Source organism: Periplaneta americana, chromosome 2 (assembly GCF_040183065.1).
Source record: "Periplaneta americana isolate PAMFEO1 chromosome 2, P.americana_PAMFEO1_priV1, whole genome shotgun sequence".
NCBI lineage: Eukaryota > Metazoa > Arthropoda > Insecta > Blattodea > Blattidae > Periplaneta > Periplaneta americana.
The window spans coordinates 9,027,477-9,053,163 of record NC_091118.1 but is presented as its reverse complement, the minus strand read 5'-3'; the positions used below and the strand labels follow the sequence as shown (position 1 = coordinate 9,053,163).

Below are 25,687 nucleotides of genomic sequence, written 5' to 3'. Positions count from 1 at the left end.
TCAATGACTTCAAATCAAAAGTTATACATTGTTAATGAAGTAGTTTAAGATCAATGACTTCAAATCAAAAGTTATACATTGTTAATGAAGTAGTTTAAAATCAATGACTTCAAATCAAAAGTTATACATTGTTAATGAAGTACTTTAAAGTCAATGACTTCAAATCAAAAGTTACACCATTAGAAGAAAGTATATAAAGATTAGAAGAAATAAAGTACTCTAATACAATAACATTAATTTACTTACTAAAATTCTATTTCACTAATGTTAGCTTCACCAAAACGTTCGAACGGAGCCGCCATTTTCAGTTGACTGTCTATGCGGTAAACAAATGACAATCGCAAAGCATCTTTTATAGTACCGTAAAGAATTTGCAGTTTGAAATGTTGGCAAACAAAGAAGCAAATGGTAGGAAGATGATAAAAACAGAAGAAAGTATATAAAGATTAGAAGAGATGAAGTATTATAATACAATAAAATAGGTACTAATTGACCTACTAAAATTCTATTTTACTAATGTTAGCTTCACGAAAACGTTTGAACGAGCCGCCATTTTCAGTCTAGTATCTATGTGGGAAACAAATGACGTCACAAAACATGTTTTATAGTACCGTAAAGAATTTGCAGTTTGAAATGTTGGCAAACAAGGAAACAAATGGCAGAGAGGTGATAAAAACAAGAAAATCCTAGGGAAGTGATAAAAACAAATAAATCCTAGGGAAAGTGATAAAATTGTAGGGATAAACAACCATAATTGGTTGAAAGACGTCCTTTTGTACCGTTTTATTGGACAAAAGTAGTATAATGTAGTAAAAGTGTAATAGTCATAAACAGAGACCGGAAGTTTAGGCATTATGAATCAATAAAATAGGCAGGTAAAAAGGCATCATAAATAGCTAAAATAGGCAGGCAAAAAGGCATTATAAACAGCTAAAATACGCAATAAAAGGCAATTACAAAAACCTTGCACTTTCCTCAAAGGGATTTCGGCAGCAATAAAAGCTGTACATACTGTTAAGTCGAATGCAAATTGAGATTTTCGACTCGATGTTGCAATTACTGTTGGAAGCAAAGAAATCTTCTTCCCAGTAGCCTTGGAAAGTGCATTTTTGTGTTTGGTTGTACTGATATGTTGCGATATGGAATATTTAGCTAGCTACAACAATGTCGCAATGAAAACTGAAAGAAAAATAACCGCTAAAATAACGTTAGACCCGCACTCATTGTTGCCTTGTCAAATAAACACAAGCGATAATTAGAACACTTACTGTTATACATTTTTGCACGGCAGCACTCATTGTTGCAAAGAGAATATGAACTGACTGAAAGACAATAATATACATTCGGTGAAGTCACTTTCATTGTAGCGGTTATAGATATAAATTAAAATATCCCTGTAGGCAATTTTTAATAATAAATTAATAAATAATCCAATAAAGGCAAAAAAAAAAGCATTTATTTTGTAAGTTAGGCATTTATATAAAAAAAAGGCAACCATGGGCAACATAAAACTGTGACGTTTCAATCACAAAGGTATAGTTCGTAAAGATTTGCTTTCAAAATTAAGACAGATTTAACACATTTAAAAAGGCATTCTGCCAAAGTTGCGGTCTCTGGTCATAAATGTATTCTTAGAGCGCTACATTGTTAAATTAAATTTCAATTTAATTTTTCAGATTTGGATATGTCTACACATAACGATATTCATTCCTTATCTTGAAGTTAGAGGAGCTCCAGATTTGATAAATTATGGAGCAATTAAGGAAAAACTCCAAAACCAAGTTAAAGATGATAAACTTATTGATAAAATAATAGTAATAATGAAAGCTGGAGACGCTACGACTGATATCACAGCCATAAATAATAACCCTCACTCAACAGAGCAGTGGGAATATATTTGGAAGATGATACAGGACCAAGGAGGAACTCTCACTTCCACGCAGAAGGACGTTTTGGAAAGGTTTTTGACAATGATATATAACCAAGGATGGGTCATAAAGCTAGAACAAATGGAGAACTTAGAGGAAATACAGCTACTTTTGGAGCATGAAGCCGAAATGTATGAAGAAACTACAGATGAAGAAAGAATAGATGCCTGGAATCAAATGTGGAACATCCTCCAGAAAATAAGCAGTAACACGAAACTAACGAGCAAGCAAATAAAGATGTGGACAATTATATGGCAAATTTTGGAAGAGAAGACAACAGACAAGGAAGAAAGACAAATGCTATGGAAAATAATTTGGGAAACATTCCAAAATATTCAAGAACCAGACGCCAAGCAGAGAGAGGAATGGACTCACACTTGGAACTTGATTGAAAAAGAAAGCAATACTAATGACGAAGAAAACATAACCACAAAAGAAAATACAGTAGCTCACTATATATTTCAGTTTATTGTAGATCAATACGCGCAAGGAAAAAACACGCAAAGACAGATCCAGAAAATAGACAACATCCAAGATAATATGAACATACAAACAGATACGATTCAGTTTCTGGGATGGAATCCAATTACAACAACTACGGCAACAACAAATATTGCACATGAAAAAGAAACTGCAACATCAGAGGAACTACGGACAAATTCTGAGAAAAATAACATAGAGTTTATAGCGTGGATACCAAAAACAACAACAATGGCGACTACAAAAGAAGACATTACAACATCACCATATACAAATGAAGAAACTAACTTTATTCAATTCATAGGGTGGGACCAAAGAACAACACAAACAGCCACATTTTCAACAACAATTCAAACTTCCACAAAACTTCACCGCCAGTCGACAATCAGGTATATAATTACAGTACTCAACTACTGTGGATATATTCCTCATATGGAGAAAGATGAACTTCCCCAGATTCAACAAATACGTGATGTACTCAGAGACATTCACACGGGCACATTAGTGAGCGTGAAGCAAGGAGAGAAACAGTGCAACTACAGCTTCTTGACACAACTCTTCAACGAAGCCACTAAAGATACATACTCATACCCCTCATCAAGTACAACGACGCTTCCAACTACGACAACTATTCCTACTCAACAACAAACAACACGCGCCACCGTTCAGCTCATGTGGAACCTTTTGCAAGAGTGCGGTTACGTGGCAGATCATGCCAACCTGGAAGACGTCTCCGATGACCGACTACGGCAAATCATAAGCCACATTACAGACGGCCTTATCATTACAAGCAACTCTAATCCGCAATGCAATCCTTCCTACATTCTCAAATTATATCTTTCACTAACGACGCAAGAGTCGACTAATGAATTAGGGCTTACTCCGCCTTTCACCACGGCAACAACAACTCACACAAAAGTATCTACTACTCTGCCCCCGCAAACATCTCAAACAACGGGAAGTACTACACAGGCGACTGCAATCTCTGAGGAAACCACTACAGTGCAACCGTCCACAACCACACTGCACTCGACACCTCTCCAGTACCTTGTGACAATTCTCACTCACTGCGGTTACATTCCTCAAACAAATACGGAAGACTTTTCATACCAGAGAATACATGAAGTCCTTCAGGCCGTGCAGATGGGCGCCTTAGTCAGCAGCATTCGTGATGAAGAGTGCAACTACCTCTTCTTGGTCCGGCTCTTCCAACAAGTATCGCCCGTACAGTACACATCTCCATATTCTCATTCTTATTCGCAGGAGAAAACAACAGTTCCAACAACTCAGACAGCCACAGAGCAACAAACAACGTATGGGCATATGGTAACGCAGTACATTTGGAGAATTCTCTATCAATGCGGTTACATACAACAATTTGCAAGCACTCCAGCCATGTCTGTCCGAGACCTCCAGGCAATCATACGCCAATTCGTCGACAGTCCTGGAGCTACTGTCAACTCAGATCCCAAATGCGATCCCCAATACATCGTCAACATGTACTTCAACCTCACTGGCCAGCCGAGTACCTCTGTCACGACTACACCTCATCAAAATTCTCACACTCAAACCACTTCTTCTACAGCACAACCGTCACAAGCATTTACGACCACTATCACTCCCGAATTCTACACGCAAACAACACAAACGAATCAACGTTTGTCCCCGACGCCCACGGATAATACAACTCATACTGCCACAGACCAAATAACGGATGGCCAGACGACTACACAGTTCATTTGGAGAATTCTGCATGAGTGCGGTTACGTACAAGAGTTTGAAAGCGCTCCAGCAATTTCTGTCCACCAGTTGGAAGTCATCATACGCCAATTCGTCGCGAGTCATGGAGTTACTGAAAACTCGAATCCCCATTGCAATCCCCAATACATCTTCGACCTCTACTTCAATCTCACTGGACAGCCTCCTACATCAACCACAAACACACCCTCTCTGGAAGTCACTCACACCCAAACTACATATTCTGCAGCACTACCGTCACAAACATATACCACCACTATCACTCCCGAAATCCACACGCAAACAACTCAAACCACACAACGTCTCACCACCACCCAGACGGAAAGGACACGAGCAGAAACAAACAACTTGCAATTCGTGGCATGGCAACCTGGAGCAACTACTTCCTCTCAATTCACACAATCCACATCGACGATGCCAACAACGCCACTGCTGCCAACAACTACATTTACACCGCAGACGGATCAGCAAACACTTTTGCGACAGTTGGTGGCCTACTTCAACTACTGTGGATACATTCCTCAAACTGACAACGATGCCTTTCCCTCGATTCAACGAATATTTGATGTCCTCACACACATTCAGTTGGGCACATTAGTGAGCGTGAAGCAAGGGGAGGAACAGTGCAACTACAGCTTCTTGACACAACTCTTCAACGAAGCCACTAAAGATACATACTCATACCCCTCATCAAGTACAACGACGCTTCCAACTACGACAACTATTCCTACTCAACAACAAACAACACGCGCCACCGTTCAGCTCATGTGGATCCTTTTGCAAGAGTGCGGTTACGTGGCAGATCATGCCAACCTGGAAGACGTCTCCGATGACCGACTACGGCAAATCATAAGCCACATTACAGACGGCCTTATCATTACAAGCAACTCTAATCCGCAATGCAATCCTTCCTACATTCTCAAATTATATCTTTCACTAACGACGCAAGAGTCGACTAATGAATTAGGGCTTACTCCGCCTTTCACCACGGCAACAACAACTCACACAAAAGTATCTACTACTCTGCCCCCGCAAACATCTCAAACAACGGGAAGTACTACACAGGCGACTGCAATCTCTGAGGAAACCACTACAGTGCAACCGTCCACAACCACACTGCACTCGACACCTCTCCAGTACCTTGTGACAATTCTCACTCACTGCGGTTACATTCCTCAAACAAATACGGAAGACTTTTCATACCAGAGAATACTTGAAGTCCTTCAGGCCGTGCAGATGGGCGCCTTAGTCAGCAGCATTCGTGATGAAGAGTGCAACTACCCCTTCTTGGTCCGGCTCTTCCAACAAGTATCGCCCGTACATCTCACAACTTCATATTCTCATTCTTATTCGCAGGAGAAAACAACAGTTCCAACAACTCAGACAGCCACAGAGCAACAAACAACGTATGGGTATATGGTAACGCAGTACATTTGGAGAATTCTCAATCAATGCGGTTACATACAACAATTTTCAAGCACTCCAGCCATGTCTGTCCGAGACCTCCAGGCAATCATACGCCAATTCGTCGACAGTCCTGGAGCTACTGTCAACTCAGATCCCAAATGCGATCCCCAATACATCGTCAACATGTACTTCAACCTCACTGGCCAGCCGAGTACCTCTGTCACGACTACACCTCATCAAAATTCTCACACTCAAACCACTTCTTCTACAGCACAACCGTCACAAGCATTTACGACCACTATCACTCCCGAATTCTACACGCAAACAACACAAACGAATCAACGTTTGTCCCCGACGCCCACGGATAATACAACTCATACTGCAACAGACCAAATAAGGGATGGCCAGACGACGACACAGTTCATTTGGAGAATTCTGTATGAGTGCGGTTACGTACAAGAGTTTGAAAGCGCTCCAGCAATTTCTGTCCACCAGTTGGAAGTCATCATACGCCAATTCGTCGCGAGTCATGGAGTTACTGAAAACTCGAATCCCCATTGCAATCCCCAATACATCTTCGACCTCTACTTCAATCTCACTGGACAGCCTCCTACATCAACCACAAACACACCCTCTCTGGAAGTCACTCACACCCAAACTACATATTCTGCAGCACTACCGTCACAAACATATACCACCACTATCACTCCCGAAATCCACACGCAAACAACTCAAACCACACAACGTCTCACCACCACCCAGACGGAAAGGACACGAGCAGAAACAAACAACTTGCAATTCGTGGCATGGCAACCTGGAGCAACTACTTCCTCTCAATTCACACAATCCACATCGACGATGCCAACAACGCCACTGCTGCCAACAACTACATTTACACCGCAGACGGATCAGCAAACACTTTTGCGACAGTTGGTGGCCTACTTCAACTACTGTGGATACATTCCTCAAACTGACAACGATGCCTTTCCCTCGATTCAACGAATATTTGATGTCCTCACACACATTCAGTTGGGCACATTAGTGAGCGTGAAGCAAGGGGAGGAACAGTGCAACTACAGCTTCTTGACACAACTCTTCAACGAAGCCACTAAAGATACATACTCATACCCCTCATCAAGTACAACGACGCTTCCAACTACGACAACTATTCCTACTCAACAACAAACAACACGCGCCACCGTTCAGCTCATGTGGATCCTTTTGCAAGAGTGCGGTTACGTGGCAGATCATGCCAACCTGGAAGACGTCTCCGATGACCGACTACGGCAAATCATAAGCCACATTACAGACGGCCTTATCATTACAAGCAACTCTAATCCGCAATGCAATCCTTCCTACATTCTCAAATTATATCTTTCACTAACGACGCAAGAGTCGACTAATGAATTAGGGCTTACTCCGCCTTTCACCACGGCAACAACAACTCACACAAAAGTATCTACTACTCTGCCCCCGCAAACATCTCAAACAACGGGAAGTACTACACAGGCGACTGCAATCTCTGAGGAAACCACTACAGTGCAACCGTCCACAACCACACTGCACTCGACACCTCTCCAGTACCTTGTGACAATTCTCACTCACTGCGGTTACATTCCTCAAACAAATACGGAAGACTTTTCATACCAGAGAATACTTGAAGTCCTTCAGGCCGTGCAGATGGGCGCCTTAGTCAGCAGCATTCGTGATGAAGAGTGCAACTACCCCTTCTTGGTCCGGCTCTTCCAACAAGTATCGCCCGTACATCTCACAACTTCATATTCTCATTCTTATTCGCAGGAGAAAACAACAGTTCCAACAACTCAGACAGCCACAGAGCAACAAACAACGTATGGGTATATGGTAACGCAGTACATTTGGAGAATTCTCAATCAATGCGGTTACATACAACAATTTTCAAGCACTCCAGCCATGTCTGTCCGAGACCTCCAGGCAATCATACGCCAATTCGTCGACAGTCCTGGAGCTACTGTCAACTCAGATCCCAAATGCGATCCCCAATACATCGTCAACATGTACTTCAACCTCACTGGCCAGCCGAGTACCTCTGTCACGACTACACCTCATCAAAATTCTCACACTCAAACCACTTCTTCTACAGCACAACCGTCACAAGCATTTACGACCACTATCACTCCCGAATTCTACACGCAAACAACACAAACGAATCAACGTTTGTCCCCGACGCCCACGGATAATACAACTCATACTGCAACAGACCAAATAAGGGATGGCCAGACGACGACACAGTTCATTTGGAGAATTCTGTATGAGTGCGGTTACGTACAAGAGTTTGAAAGCGCTCCAGCAATTTCTGTCCACCAGTTGGAAGTCATCATACGCCAATTCGTCGCGAGTCATGGAGTTACTGAAAACTCGAATCCCCATTGCAATCCCCAATACATCTTCGACCTCTACTTCAATCTCACTGGACAGCCTCCTACATCAACCACAAACACACCCTCTCTGGAAGTCACTCACACCCAAACTACATATTCTGCAGCACTACCGTCACAAACATATACCACCACTATCACTCCCGAAATCCACACGCAAACAACTCAAACCACACAACGTCTCACCACCACCCAGACGGAAAGGACACGAGCAGAAACAAACAACTTGCAATTCGTGGCATGGCAACCTGGAGCAACTACTTCCTCTCAATTCACACAATCCACATCGACGATGCCAACAACGCCACTGCTGCCAACAACTACATTTACACCGCAGACGGATCAGCAAACACTTTTGCGACAGTTGGTGGCCTACTTCAACTACTGTGGATACATTCCTCAAACTGACAACGATGCCTTTCCCTCGATTCAACGAATATTTGATGTCCTCACACACATTCAGTTGGGCACATTAGTGAGCGTGAAGCAAGGGGAGGAACAGTGCAACTACAGCTTCTTGACACAACTCTTCAACGAAGCCACTAAAGATACATACTCATACCCCTCATCAAGTACAACGACGCTTCCAACTACGACAACTATTCCTACTCAACAACAAACAACACGCGCCACCGTTCAGCTCATGTGGATCCTTTTGCAAGAGTGCGGTTACGTGGCAGATCATGCCAACCTGGAAGACGTCTCCGATGACCGACTACGGCAAATCATAAGCCACATTACAGACGGCCTTATCATTACAAGCAACTCTAATCCGCAATGCAATCCTTCCTACATTCTCAAATTATATCTTTCACTAACGACGCAAGAGTCGACTAATGAATTAGGGCTTACTCCGCCTTTCACCACGGCAACAACAACTCACACAAAAGTATCTACTACTCTGCCCCCGCAAACATCTCAAACAACGGGAAGTACTACACAGGCGACTGCAATCTCTGAGGAAACCACTACAGTGCAACCGTCCACAACTACACTGCACTCGACACCTCTCCAGTACCTTGTGACAATTCTCACTCACTGCGGTTACATTCCTCAAACAAATACGGAAGACTTTTCATACCAGAGAATACTTGAAGTCCTTCAGGCCGTGCAGATGGGCGCCTTAGTCAGCAGCATTCGTGATGAAGAGTGCAACTACCCCTTCTTGGTCCGGCTCTTCCAACAAGTATCGCCCGTACATCTCACAACTTCATATTCTCATTCTTATTCGCAGGAGAAAACAACAGTTCCAACAACTCAGACAGCCACAGAGCAACAAACAACGTATGGGTATATGGTAACGCAGTACATTTGGAGAATTCTCAATCAATGCGGTTACATACAACAATTTTCAAGCACTCCAGCCATGTCTGTCCGAGACCTCCAGGCAATCATACGCCAATTCGTCGACAGTCCTGGAGCTACTGTCAACTCAGATCCCAAATGCGATCCCCAATACATCGTCAACATGTACTTCAACCTCACTGGCCAGCCGAGTACCTCTGTCACGACTACACCTCATCAAAATTCTCACACTCAAACCACTTCTTCTACAGCACAACCGTCACAAGCATTTACGACCACTATCACTCCCGAATTCTACACGCAAACAACACAAACGAATCAACGTTTGTCCCCGACGCCCACGGATAATACAACTCATACTGCAACAGACCAAATAAGGGATGGCCAGACGACGACACAGTTCATTTGGAGAATTCTGTATGAGTGCGGTTACGTACAAGAGTTTGAAAGCGCTCCAGCAATTTCTGTCCACCAGTTGGAAGTCATCATACGCCAATTCGTCGCGAGTCATGGAGTTACTGAAAACTCGAATCCCCATTGCAATCCCCAATACATCTTCGACCTCTACTTCAATCTCACTGGACAGCCTCCTACATCAACCACAAACACACCCTCTCTGGAAGTCACTCACACCCAAACTACATATTCTGCAGCACTACCGTCACAAACATATACCACCACTATCACTCCCGAAATCCACACGCAAACAACTCAAACCACACAACGTCTCACCACCACCCAGACGGAAAGGACACGAGCAGAAACAAACAACTTGCAATTCGTGGCATGGCAACCTGGAGCAACTACTTCCTCTCAATTCACACAATCCACATCGACGATGCCAACAACGCCACTGCTGCCAACAACTACATTTACACCGCAGACGGATCAGCAAACACTTTTGCGACAGTTGGTGGCCTACTTCAACTACTGTGGATACATTCCTCAAACTGACAACGATGCCTTTCCCTCGATTCAACGAATATTTGATGTCCTCACACACATTCAGTTGGGCACATTAGTGAGCGTGAAGCAAGGGGAGGAACAGTGCAACTACAGCTTCTTGACACAACTCTTCAACGAAGCCACTAAAGATACATACTCATACCCCTCATCAAGTACAACGACGCTTCCAACTACGACAACTATTCCTACTCAACAACAAACAACACGCGCCACCGTTCAGCTCATGTGGATCCTTTTGCAAGAGTGCGGTTACGTGGCAGATCATGCCAACCTGGAAGACGTCTCCGATGACCGACTACGGCAAATCATAAGCCACATTACAGACGGCCTTATCATTACAAGCAACTCTAATCCGCAATGCAATCCTTCCTACATTCTCAAATTATATCTTTCACTAACGACGCAAGAGTCGACTAATGAATTAGGGCTTACTCCGCCTTTCACCACGGCAACAACAACTCACACAAAAGTATCTACTACTCTGCCCCCGCAAACATCTCAAACAACGGGAAGTACTACACAGGCGACTGCAATCTCTGAGGAAACCACTACAGTGCAACCGTCCACAACCACACTGCACTCGACACCTCTCCAGTACCTTGTGACAATTCTCACTCACTGCGGTTACATTCCTCAAACAAATACGGAAGACTTTTCATACCAGAGAATACTTGAAGTCCTTCAGGCCGTGCAGATGGGCGCCTTAGTCAGCAGCATTCGTGATGAAGAGTGCAACTACCCCTTCTTGGTCCGGCTCTTCCAACAAGTATCGCCCGTACATCTCACAACTTCATATTCTCATTCTTATTCGCAGGAGAAAACAACAGTTCCAACAACTCAGACAGCCACAGAGCAACAAACAACGTATGGGTATATGGTAACGCAGTACATTTGGAGAATTCTCAATCAATGCGGTTACATACAACAATTTTCAAGCACTCCAGCCATGTCTGTCCGAGACCTCCAGGCAATCATACGCCAATTCGTCGACAGTCCTGGAGCTACTGTCAACTCAGATCCCAAATGCGATCCCCAATACATCGTCAACATGTACTTCAACCTCACTGGCCAGCCGAGTACCTCTGTCACGACTACACCTCATCAAAATTCTCACACTCAAACCACTTCTTCTACAGCACAACCGTCACAAGCATTTACGACCACTATCACTCCCGAATTCTACACGCAAACAACACAAACGAATCAACGTTTGTCCCCGACGCCCACGGATAATACAACTCATACTGCAACAGACCAAATAAGGGATGGCCAGACGACGACACAGTTCATTTGGAGAATTCTGTATGAGTGCGGTTACGTACAAGAGTTTGAAAGCGCTCCAGCAATTTCTGTCCACCAGTTGGAAGTCATCATACGCCAATTCGTCGCGAGTCATGGAGTTACTGAAAACTCGAATCCCCATTGCAATCCCCAATACATCTTCGACCTCTACTTCAATCTCACTGGACAGCCTCCTACATCAACCACAAACACACCCTCTCTGGAAGTCACTCACACCCAAACTACATATTCTGCAGCACTACCGTCACAAACATATACCACCACTATCACTCCCGAAATCCACACGCAAACAACTCAAACCACACAACGTCTCACCACCACCCAGACGGAAAGGACACGAGCAGAAACAAACAACTTGCAATTCGTGGCATGGCAACCTGGAGCAACTACTTCCTCTCAATTCACACAATCCACATCGACGATGCCAACAACGCCACTGCTGCCAACAACTACATTTACACCGCAGACAGATCAGCAAACACTTTTGCGACAGTTGGTGGCCTACTTCAACTACTGTGGATACATTCCTCAAACTGACAACGATGCCTTTCCCTCGATTCAACGAATATTTGATGTCCTCACACACATTCAGTTGGGCACATTAGTGAGCGTGAAGCAAGGGGAGGAACAGTGCAACTACAGCTTCTTGACACAACTCTTCAACGAAGCCACTAAAGATACATACTCATACCCCTCATCAAGTACAACGACGCTTCCAACTACGACAACTATTCCTACTCAACAACAAACAACACGCGCCACCGTTCAGCTCATGTGGATCCTTTTGCAAGAGTGCGGTTACGTGGCAGATCATGCCAACCTGGAAGACGTCTCCGATGACCGACTACGGCAAATCATAAGCCACATTACAGACGGCCTTATCATTACAAGCAACTCTAATCCGCAATGCAATCCTTCCTACATTCTCAAATTATATCTTTCACTAACGACGCAAGAGTCGACTAATGAATTAGGGCTTACTCCGCCTTTCACCACGGCAACAACAACTCACACAAAAGTATCTACTACTCTGCCCCCGCAAACATCTCAAACAACGGGAAGTACTACACAGGCGACTGCAATCTCTGAGGAAACCACTACAGTGCAACCGTCCACAACCACACTGCACTCGACACCTCTCCAGTACCTTGTGACAATTCTCACTCACTGCGGTTACATTCCTCAAACAAATACGGAAGACTTTTCATACCAGAGAATACTTGAAGTCCTTCAGGCCGTGCAGATGGGCGCCTTAGTCAGCAGCATTCGTGATGAAGAGTGCAACTACCCCTTCTTGGTCCGGCTCTTCCAACAAGTATCGCCCGTACATCTCACAACTTCATATTCTCATTCTTATTCGCAGGAGAAAACAACAGTTCCAACAACTCAGACAGCCACAGAGCAACAAACAACGTATGGGTATATGGTAACGCAGTACATTTGGAGAATTCTCAATCAATGCGGTTACATACAACAATTTTCAAGCACTCCAGCCATGTCTGTCCGAGACCTCCAGGCAATCATACGCCAATTCGTCGACAGTCCTGGAGCTACTGTCAACTCAGATCCCAAATGCGATCCCCAATACATCGTCAACATGTACTTCAACCTCACTGGCCAGCCGAGTACCTCTGTCACGACTACACCTCATCAAAATTCTCACACTCAAACCACTTCTTCTACAGCACAACCGTCACAAGCATTTACGACCACTATCACTCCCGAATTCTACACGCAAACATCACAAACGAATCAACGTTTGTCCCCGACGCCCACGGATAATACAACTCATACTGCAACAGACCGAATAAGGGATGGCCAGACGACGACACAGTTCATTTGGAGAATTCTGTATGAGTGCGGTTACGTACAAGAGTTTGAAAGCGCTCCAGCAATTTCTGTCCACCAGTTGGAAGTCATCATACGCCAATTCGTCGCGAGTCATGGAGTTACTGAAAACTCGAATCCCCATTGCAATCCCCAATACATCTTCGACCTCTACTTCAATCTCACTGGACAGCCTCCTACATCAACCACAAACACACCCTCTCTGGAAGTCACTCACACCCAAACTACATATTCTGCAGCACTACCGTCACAAACATATACCACCACTATCACTCCCGAAATCCACACGCAAACAACTCAAACCACACAACGTCTCACCACCACCCAGACGGAAAGGACACGAGCAGAAACAAACAACTTGCAATTCGTGGCATGGCAACCTGGAGCAACTACTTCCTCTCAATTCACACAATCCACATCGACGATGCCAACAACGCCACTGCTGCCAACAACTACATTTACACCGCAGACGGATCAGCAAACACTTTTGCGACAGTTGGTGGCCTACTTCAACTACTGTGGATACATTCCTCAAACTGACAACGATGCCTTTCCCTCGATTCAACGAATATTTGATGTCCTCACACACATTCAGTTGGGCACATTAGTGAGCGTGAAGCAAGGGGAGGAACAGTGCAACTACAGCTTCTTGACACAACTCTTCAACGAAGCCACTAAAGATACATACTCATACCCCTCATCAAGTACAACGACGCTTCCAACTACGACAACTATTCCTACTCAACAACAAACAACACGCGCCACCGTTCAGCTCATGTGGATCCTTTTGCAAGAGTGCGGTTACGTGGCAGATCATGCCAACCTGGAAGACGTCTCCGATGACCGACTACGGCAAATCATAAGCCACATTACAGACGGCCTTATCATTACAAGCAACTCTAATCCGCAATGCAATCCTTCCTACATTCTCAAATTATATCTTTCACTAACGACGCAAGAGTCGACTAATGAATTAGGGCTTACTCCGCCTTTCACCACGGCAACAACAACTCACACAAAAGTATCTACTACTCTGCCCCCGCAAACATCTCAAACAACGGGAAGTACTACACAGGCGACTGCAATCTCTGAGGAAACCACTACAGTGCAACCGTCCACAACCACACTGCACTCGACACCTCTCCAGTACCTTGTGACAATTCTCACTCACTGCGGTTACATTCCTCAAACAAATACGGAAGACTTTTCATACCAGAGAATACTTGAAGTCCTTCAGGCCGTGCAGATGGGCGCCTTAGTCAGCAGCATTCGTGATGAAGAGTGCAACTACCCCTTCTTGGTCCGGCTCTTCCAACAAGTATCGCCCGTACATCTCACAACTTCATATTCTCATCCTTATTCGCAGGAGAAAACAACAGTTCCAACAACTCAGACAGCCACAGAGCAACAAACAACGTATGGGTATATGGTAACGCAGTACATTTGGAGAATTCTCAATCAATGCGGTTACATACAACAATTTTCAAGCACTCCAGCCATGTCTGTCCGAGACCTCCAGGCAATCATACGCCAATTCGTCGACAGTCCTGGAGCTACTGTCAACTCAGATCCCAAATGCGATCCCCAATACATCGTCAACATGTACTTCAACCTCACTGGCCAGCCGAGTACCTCTGTCACGACTACACCTCATCAAAATTCTCACACTCAAACCACTTCTTCTACAGCACAACCGTCACAAGCATTTACGACCACTATCACTCCCGAATTCTACACGCAAACATCACAAACGAATCAACGTTTGTCCCCGACGCCCACGGATAATACAACTCATACTGCAACAGACCGAATAAGGGATGGCCAGACGACGACACAGTTCATTTGGAGAATTCTGTATGAGTGCGGTTACGTACAAGAGTTTGAAAGCGCTCCAGCAATTTCTGTCCACCAGTTGGAAGTCATCATACGCCAATTCGTCGCGAGTCATGGAGTTACTGAAAACTCGAATCCCCATTGCAATCCCCAATACATCTTCGACCTCTACTTCAATCTCACTGGACAGCCTCCTACATCAACCACAAACACACCCTCTCTGGAAGTCACTCACACCCAAACTACATATTCTGCAGCACTACCGTCACAAACATATACCACCACTATCACTCCCGAAATCCACACGCAAACAACTCAAACCACACAACGTCTCACCACCACCCAGACGGAAAGGACACGAGCAGAAACAAACAACTTGCAATTCGTGGCATGGCAACCTGGAGCAACTACTTCCTCTCAATTCACACAATCCACATCGACGATGCCAACAACGCCACTGCTGCCAACAACTACATTTACACCGCAGACGGATCAGCAAACACTTTTGCGACAGTTGGTGGCCTACTTCAACTACTGTGGATACATTCCTCAAACTGACAACGATGCCTTTCCCTCGATTCAACGAATATTTGATGTCCTCACACACATTCAGTTGGGCACATTAGTGAGCGTGAAGCAAGGGGAGGAACAGTGCAACTACAGCTTCTTGACACAACTCTTCAACGAAGCCACTAAAGATACATACTCATACCCCTCATCAAGTACAACGACGCTTCCAACTACGACAACTATTCCTACTCAACAACAAACAACACGCGCCACCGTTCAGCTCATGTGGATCCTTTTGCAAGAGTGCGGTTACGTGGCAGATCATGCCAACCTGGAAGACGTCTCCGATGACCGACTACGGCAAATCATAAGCCACATTACAGACGGCCTTATCATTACAAGCAACTCTAATCCGCAATGCAATCCTTCCTACATTCTCAAATTATATCTTTCCCTAACGACGCAAGAGTCGACTAATGAATTAGGGCTTACTCCGCCTTTCACCACGGCAACAACAACTCACACAAAAGTATCTACTACTCTGCCCCCGCAAACATCTCAAACAACGGGAAGTACTACACAGGCGACTGCAACCTCTGAGGAAACCACTACAGTGCAACCGTCCACAACCACACTGCACTCGACACCTCTCCAGTACCTTGTGACAATTCTCACTCACTGCGGTTACATTCCTCAAACAAATACGGAAGACTTTTCATACCAGAGAATACTTGAAGTCCTTCAGGCCGTGCAGATGGGCGCCTTAGTCAGCAGCATTCGTGATGAAGAGTGCAACTACCCCTTCTTGGTCCGGCTCTTCCAACAAGTATCGCCCGTACATCTCACAACTTCATATTCTCATTCTTATTCGCAGGAGAAAACAACAGTTCCAACAACTCAGACAGCCACAGAGCAGCAAACAACGTATGGGCATATGGTAACGCAGTACATTTGGAGAATTCTCTATCAATGCGGTTACATACAACAATTTTCAAGCACTCCAGCCATGTCTGTCCGAGACCTCCAGGCAATCATACGCCAATTCGTCGACAGTCCTGGAACTACTGTCAACTCAGATCCCAAATGCGATCCCCAATACATCGTCAACATGTACTTCAACCTCACTGGCCAGCCGAGTACCTCTGTCACGACTACACCTCATCAAAATTCTCACACTCAAACCACTTCTTCTACAGCACAACCGTCACAAGCATTTACGACCACTATCACTCCCGAATTCTACACGCAAACAACACAAACGAATCAACGTTTGTCCCCGACGCCCACGGATAATACAACTCATACTGCAACAGACCAAATAAGGGATGGCCAGACGACGACACAGTTCATTTGGAGAATTCTGTATGAGTGCGGTTACGTACAAGAGTTTGAAAGCGCTCCAGCAATTTCTGTCCACCAGTTGGAAGTCATCATACGCCAATTCGTCGCGAGTCATGGAGTTACTGAAAACTCGAAACCCCATTGCAATCCCCAATACATCTTCGACCTCTACTTCATTCTCACTGGACAGCCTCCTACATCAACCACAAACACACCCTCTCTGGAAGTCACTCACACCCAAACTACATATTCTGCAGCACTACCGTCACAAACATATACCACCACTATCATTCCCGAAATCCACACGCAAACAACTCAAACCACACAACGTCTCACCACCACCCAGACGGAAAGGACACGAGCAGAAACAAACAACTTGCAATTCGTGGCATGGCAACCTGGAGCAACTACTTCCTCTCAATTCACACAATCCACATCGACGATGCCAACAACGCCACTGCTGCCAACAACTACATTTACACCGCAGACGGATCAGCAAACACTTTTGCGACAGTTGGTGGCCTACTTCAACTACTGTGGATACATTCCTCAAACTGACAACGATGCCTTTCCCTCGATTCAACGAATATTTGATGTCCTCACACACATTCAGTTGGGCACATTAGTGAGCGTGAAGCAAGGGGAGGAACAGTGCAACTACAGCTTCTTGACACAACTCTTCAACGAAGCCACTAAAGATACATACTCATACCCCTCATCAAGTACAACGACGCTTCCAACTACGACAACTATTCCTACTCAACAACAAACAACACGCGCCACCGTTCAGCTCATGTGGATCCTTTTGCAAGAGTGCGGTTACGTGGCAGATCATGCCAACCTGGAAGACGTCTCCGATGACCGACTACGGCAAATCATAAGCCACATTACAGACGGCCTTATCATTACAAGCAACTCTAATCCGCAATGCAATCCTTCCTACATTCTCAAATTATATCTTTCACTAACGACGCAAGAGTCGACTAAAGAATTGGAGCTTACTCCGCCTTTCACCACGGCAACAACAACTCACACAAAAGTATCTACTACTCTGCCCCCGCAAACATCTCAAACAACGGGAAGTACTACACAGGCGACTGCAATCTCTGAGGAAACCACTACAGTGCAACCGTCCACAACCACACTGCACTCGACACCTCTCCAGTACCTTGTGACAATTCTCACTCACTGCGGTTACATTCCTCAAACAAATACGGAAGACTTTTCATACCAGAGAATACTTGAAGTCCTTCAGGCCGTGCAGATGGGCGCCTTAGTCAGCAGCATTCGAGATGAAGAGTGCAACTACCCCTTCTTGGTCCGGCTCTTCCAACAAGTATCGCCCGTACATCTCACATCTTCTTATTCTCATTCTTATTCGCAGGAGAAAACAACAGTTCCAACAACTCAGACAGCCACAGAGCAGCAAACAACGTATGGGCATATGGTAACGCAGTACATTTGGAGAATTCTCTATCAATGCGGTTACATACAACAATTTTCAAGCACTCCAGCCATGTCTGTCCGAGACCTCCAGGCAATCATACGCCAATTCGTCGACACTCCTGGAACTACTGTCAACTCAGATCCCAAATGCGATCCCCAATACATCGTCAACATGTACTTCAACCTCACTGGCCAGCCGAGTACCTCTGTCACGACTACACCTCATCAAAATTCTCACACTCAAACCACTTCTTCTACAGCACAACCGTCACAAGCATTTACGACCACTATCACTCCCGAATTCTACACGGAAACAACACAAACGAATCAACGTTTGTCCCCGACGCCCACGGATAATACAACTCATACTGCCACAGACCAAATAAGGGATGGCCAGACGACGACACAGTTCATTTGGAGAATTCTGTATGAGTGCGGTTACGTACAAGAGTTTGAAAGCGCTCCAGCAATTTCTGTCCACCAGTTGGAAGTCATCATACGCCAATTCGTCGCGAGTCATGGAGTTACTGAAAACTCGAATCCCCATTGCAATCCCCAATACATCTTCGACCTCTACTTCAATCTCACTGGACAGCCTCCTACATCAACCACAAACACACCCTCTCTGGAAGTCACTCACACCCAAACTACATATTCTGCAGCACTACCGTCACAAACATATACTACCACTATCATTCCCGAAATCCACACGCAAACAACTCAAACCACACAACGTCTCACCACCACCCAGACGGAAAGGACACGAGCAGAAACAAACAACTTGCAATTCATGGCATGGCAACCTGGAGCAACTACTTCCTCCCAATTCACTCAACCCACATCGTCGATGACAACAACGCCACTGCTGCCAACAACTACATTTACGGCGCAGACGGATCAGCAAACACTTTTGCGACAGTTGGTGGCCTACTTCAACTACTGTGGATACATTCCTCAAACTGACAACGATGCCTTTCCCTCGATTCAACGAATATTTGATGTCCTCACACACATTCAGTTGGGCACATTAGTGAGCGTGAAGCAAGGGGAGGAACAGTGCAACTACCGCTTCTTGACACAACTCTTCAACGAAGCCACTAAAGATATATACTCATACCCTTCATCAAGTACAACGACGCTTCCAACTACGACAACTATTCCTACTCAACAACAAACAACACGTGCCACCGTTCTGCTCTTGTGGAACCTTTTGCAAGACTGCGGTTACGTGGCAGATCATGCCAACCTGGAAGACGTCTCCGATGACCGACTACGGCAAATCATAAGCCACATTACAGACGGCCTTATCATTACAAGCAACTCTAATCCGCAATGCAGTCCTTCCTATATTATCAAATTATACATTTCACTAACAACGCAAGAGTCCATGATTGTTTCTCAGTTGCCGACGACAATTATGTCTGAATCTGTTCCTAGTATTATCTCTACGTTATCTCGTTCAATTCCGTCTATCACTTCTTCTCCATTACTGTTATCTACACAGTCGAGAATGCTGGAAAATATCCCAGATATTGAATATCACGTTGAGAAGAATTCTAGTGAGAATCCAAAAAATACGGATTTTTATGCGTTTACGAGAGAGGAAATTAAGGGTGCTGAGTCTGAAACGGAGACTGTTACTGTGCCGGGATCACTTACTGATCCATTTCATAAGATCACTGTTAAACCGGTTTCGATTGTAGAATCCTCAGTTTCTCAAGAGAAGTCTGTTACTGTGACTGAACATCCAGTTACGACTGTTGATAACTTTGCCGAACGTAAAGTTAAGTGTTCCTGTGATACATCCTCTTCTGATATTGTTTCTATTGACAGTGTTCCTGAATCAGGCATGTCTAATTATCCTGGTTATGCATTAGTTCCTCTTAGTTATCTGTATCAATTATTCAATGCACTTAAAGAAAAGAGCAGCAAGTGCCCAAATGTCCCAATGAATGTGGTTCCTCCACATACAGTTATTTCTTACTTAATACCAACTCCACAGAGCAAACCTTGTGAGAATTGCGATGACGTCTCTAATAATACTGTAAAATCGTTTCCAATTGTGCCTACCTTATGCATTAATTGTGCTGCAAACCCTGATGACTCTTCTCATCAATGTGGTTGTGGCTGCAGCAAACAGGCAGTGCCTTGTAGTCATGGATGTGCATCAGGTGATCATCAGGAAGAAATTGAGCATAATACGCATCATGTTCAGCATAAGAAAATTGAAGATTCTTCTTCGAGTAGACTTGGCAGTGCACCTCAGCATAAAATTGACTACTCCCAGTCATCTCTGTCATCAGTCTTCAAAAGCTGGACACGTGGGCCCAATCCACCTAATGCCTTGTAAAATCTGTTTGGATCTGATGAATACTTCTCATGCACTCTGACGTCCACTGGCATATAAATATAAAATTCCATGACTATTGCACAAATTTTTATGATTCTATGCTGTCCAGCATACAGTAGTGGTATTATAATGTGGATTATCAATTAATTTCCACGATTATGAACATATTATAATTTAGAAATTAAATATAATTTTTGTCAAAGAATAAAATCCATATAAGAAATGAGCTGGAAGTGTCATATAAATCTTTTCTGCCATTACCATTGTGACATAAATAACAGGAAATTCCATCTAATTAAAGTATAGTTCATATACAGTGTGTCCCGTTTATCTTGACCACCCAAAATAACTTTGTACACAAGCACCAAATAAAATATTATTTCTTACAAAAGGTGTACAACTGGAAGGGGGAAATAATACTGATGAGGAGGCAATCTTGTAGCGTTATTTATTGATAAGATAGGAGTACTACCACTGTTTTCTTAAAGTAGTACTATGTATTTATTATGCAATATGAAGTAAGCTCGTCAAGTCCTGTTCCAAGATATATCACAGTGGATAACTCTAACAAAGAGAACGTTAATAAACGAAACAGTATTTGAAGGGTTCAGAACCATAGTGGGCCAAGCGCCATTTACTAAAACGGTAGAAAAAAGGGTTAAAATGAAGTTATCACCATAATTCAATGGTTTATTTTACGACGTTTTACCAACAGCTAAGGTTATATAGCGTCTGAATGAGATGAAGGTGATGTTGCCGGGAAAATGAGTCCGGGGTCCAGCACCAAAAGCTACCCAGCATTTGCTCATATTGGGTTGAGGGAAAACACCGGAAAAAACCTCAACCAAGTGATTTGCACCAACCGGGAATCGATCCCGAGACACCTGGTTTCGTGGCCAGACGCGCTAACCGTTACTCCACAGGTGTGGTCTAATTAAATGGAAACATGTAGCAAGTAATATAAAGTATAGACACTGAAACTAAATGATATGTCAATCTTGATTAAACTATGGTATTCACTTAACTTTAACCTTTGCTTTCTTCGTTTTTAATAAATGGCGCTTGGCCCACTATGGCTCTGAACCCTTCATTTGATGCCTTGGGGGCATGGCTCATATGCATAGTACGTACAGAGGGAGTGGTTTGACTAAGTTGAACCCATTCCATGTAGGTTTGGTTTTATTCCGCTGAACACAGATGACTGAGTGATCTGTGCTGCATTTGGTTTCATTTGTTTACTGTAAACCAAAGCTACATGGAATGGGTTACCCTGGGTATCTGAAATGTACTACGCATTTTTTACACTAACTTAAAAGTCAAACCGCTTCCTTTGTACGTACTACGCACAGGAATCTTATCGTCAAGGTATCTTTTTTTTTATTTTATTGGGTTATTTTACGACGCTGTATCAACATCTAGGTTATTTAGCGTCTGAATGATATGAAGGTGATAAAGCCGGTGAAATGAGTCCGGGGTCCAGCACCGAAAGTTACCCAGCAGTTGCTCGTATTGGGCTGAGGGAAAACCCCGGAAAAAACCTCAACCAGGTAACTTGCCCCGACCGGGATTCGAACCCGGGCCACCTGGTTTCGCGGCCAGACGCGCTGACCGTTACTCCACAGGTGTGGACCGTCAAGGTATCAAATAACGTTCCGTTTATTAACGTTGTCTTTATTAGAATGACCCACTGTGATACATTTTTGAACAGGTCTTGACGAGCTTAATTGAAATATTGAATAATAAATACATAGTGTTATTTAAAAAATAATGTTGGTACTCGTATCTCATTAATAAAAAATGCTGTAAGATTGACTCCCCATCAGCATTATTTCCTCTTTTCAGTTGTACATTACATACAAAGTTACTTTGGGTGGTCAAGATAACTGGGAAACCCTGTATAATTCCAAAAATAATATAAACAAAACCAACATTGAGGGGACACCATGTCGAGAGAATTCCAACAGAAAGATGGTCAAAGGCAGTGTGCATTACTGCGCTTCTGGACAACGATCTGTTGGAAGACCATTAAAAAGACGGCATGAGACCATTGAGACAGCAACAGACCACTAGGTCTAGTGCTTGAATTGGATGATGATAATCAATGAGAGAAAATGCTACAACACGTAAAAAAACTCTTTGTCAAACAGCTAAAAATTATATCAACGAACTCTGTTGAAGACACCTGGCAAAAAACAAGAATAAGCAGTGAATATTTTGAGATGGACCGGGATACCATATGCAGGATACTGAACAGAAGAAAAAGTTCTACCAGTTCAAAGTCTGTAATCTCCACATGTCACAGTAGTGAACAAGAGAGACTGTCGATAAACTTAATTTGTAAAGTCAGTTGATCTTTTGTGTTGATAACTGCAGGCTGTGAAAGCTTGTAAACAAACATTAATGGATCCTTACTAATAGATATATTTATTGGATAAGTGTTATAATTACGTGTATGGTGAAAGTTTGGATATTTAACTCTGTAAGTACTACCTATTGTTATTCATTTTAAGTTATTAAAAAAAATAGTATCATGTTTCTGTACACATTTTAATCTACCTATCCCGTTGCTTCATTAACTCCTTTACTCCAAATTTCTCTTATATGTCTCTGAAGTTGTATAATAGGTTACTAAGTTCAGCTAAAAATTTAAATTATGATTTATTGAAATCGTTAATTAAAAGAAAATTGTATGAACGTAGCTTGTATAGCATTAACGATTATTTTAACTTGCAAATATTTTTGTATGATCTTGTTTACATTGACGTTGCTATGCATAATGTATTTATGTCTAAGCAATAAAGTATCTATCTATCTATCTATCTATCTATCTATCTATCTATCTATCTATCTATCTATCTATCTATCTATCTATCTATCTATCTATCTATCTACCTACCTACCTACCTACCTACCTACCTACCTACCTACCTACCTATCTATCTATCTATCTATCTATCTATCTATCTATCTATCTATCTATCTATCTATCTATCTATCTATCTATCTATCTATCTATCTATCCACCTATCTATCTATCTATCCACCTATCTATCTATCTATCTATCTATCTATCTATCTATCTATCTATCTATCTATCTATCTATCTATCTATCTATCTATCTATCTATCTATCTATCTATCTATCTATCTATCTATCTATCTATCTATCTATCTATCTATCTATCTATCTATCTATCTATCTATCCACCTATCTATCTATCTATCTATCTATCTATCTATCTATCTATCTATCTATCTATCTATCTATCTATCTATCTATCTATCTATCTATCTATCTATCTATCTACCTACCTACCTACCTATCTATCTATAGATGATAATAATAATAATAATATCCATCTATAGATAATAATAATAATAATAATAATAATAATAATAATAATAATAATATCTATCTACCTATAGATGATGATGATAATAATAATAATAATAATAATAATAATAATAATAATAATAATATCTATCTACCTATAGATGATGATAATAATAATAATAATAATAATAATAATAATAATAATAATAATAATAATAAAATTAATAATAATTTGTCGCAGACCGGTATACAAGGCTGTATATGAAATCAACTTACAAGCTAGTACAGGGCATAGTTGTTGAGCAACTCCTAGCTATGCTGCGAGCAATCTCTAAAATTGTTCCTAATCTCATACTGGTAATGTGTAACTTAATACACAGAACACCTCTTCGTGTTGGAAGATCGTTGTTTTCAGTACCGGTAACTAAAGTAAAAAATCGTACTGTAAGTACAGTGAGAAGAAAAGAAAAAAAAATTGATATTTTAGGTTAATCAAGTTTTACTTCATCCCTTTAAAATATTTAGTGCTTCATGATCTCATTATTGTTGTACGAATATTGATTAGTAGATAAATATTAAATATTGTATGAAATGGAAATATAAGAATTGGAAATTTATCTTTTGAAGGGGTGGAGAAGTTCAAATATCTGGGAGCAACAGTAACAAATATAAATGATACTCTGGAGGAAATTAAACACAGAATAAATATGGGAAATGCCTGTTATTATTCGGTTGAGAAGATTTTGTCATCCAGTCTGCTGTCAAAAAATCTGAAAGTTAGAATTTATAAAACAATTATATTACCGGTTGTTCTTTATGGTTGTGAAACTTGGACTCTCACTTTGAGATAGGAACAGAGATTAAGGGTGTTTGATAATAAGGTGCTTAGGAAAATATTTGAGGCCAAGAGGGATGAAGTTACAGGAGAATGGAGAAAGTTACACAACACAGAACTGCACGCATTGTATTCACCTGACGTAATTAGGAACATTAAATCCAGACGTTTGAGATGGGCAGGGCATGTAGCACGTATGGGGGAATCCAGAAATGAATATCGAGTGTTAGTTGGGAGGCCGGAGGAGAAAAGACCTTTAGGGAGGCCGAGACGTAGATGGGAAGATAATATTAAAATGTATTTGAGGGAGGTGGGATATGATGATAGAGAATGGATTAATCTTGATCGGGATAGGGATCAATGGCGGGCTTATGTGAGGGCGGCAATGAACCTCCGGGTTCCTTAAAAGCCAATAAGTAAGTAAGATAAATATTAAATTAATAATTTTATACCTGGTGTTTATTGAATTGTGTCCAATGTCAAAAAAGAAAATTCAGCTCAAGACCTAGTTCAGTTGCAACCCCTAATGCTGTCTGCTGGTTAAAGCAGTGAGTTGGTATCAGTTACAATTACACAAGGTTGCAATACCTTTTACATTTACTGTGAATATGAACCTGTTAACTTAGA

General features: G+C 42.7%; 1 protein-coding gene across 1 annotated transcript in view; it reads left to right on the top strand.

The window, feature by feature from the left end:
* The window catches only part of LOC138712664 (mucin-3B-like), a 45,594-nt gene extending 22,168 nt beyond the window's left edge, over positions 1-23,426 (top strand). The window contains exon 2 of the mRNA XM_069844615.1: positions 1,677-23,426. Within this exon, the coding sequence (XP_069700716.1) occupies positions 1,677-20,891 (19,215 nt within the window). The 3' untranslated portion in view covers positions 20,892-23,426. The remainder of the gene's footprint in view (positions 1-1,676) is intronic.
* Positions 23,427-25,687: the final 2,261 nt, after the last annotated feature.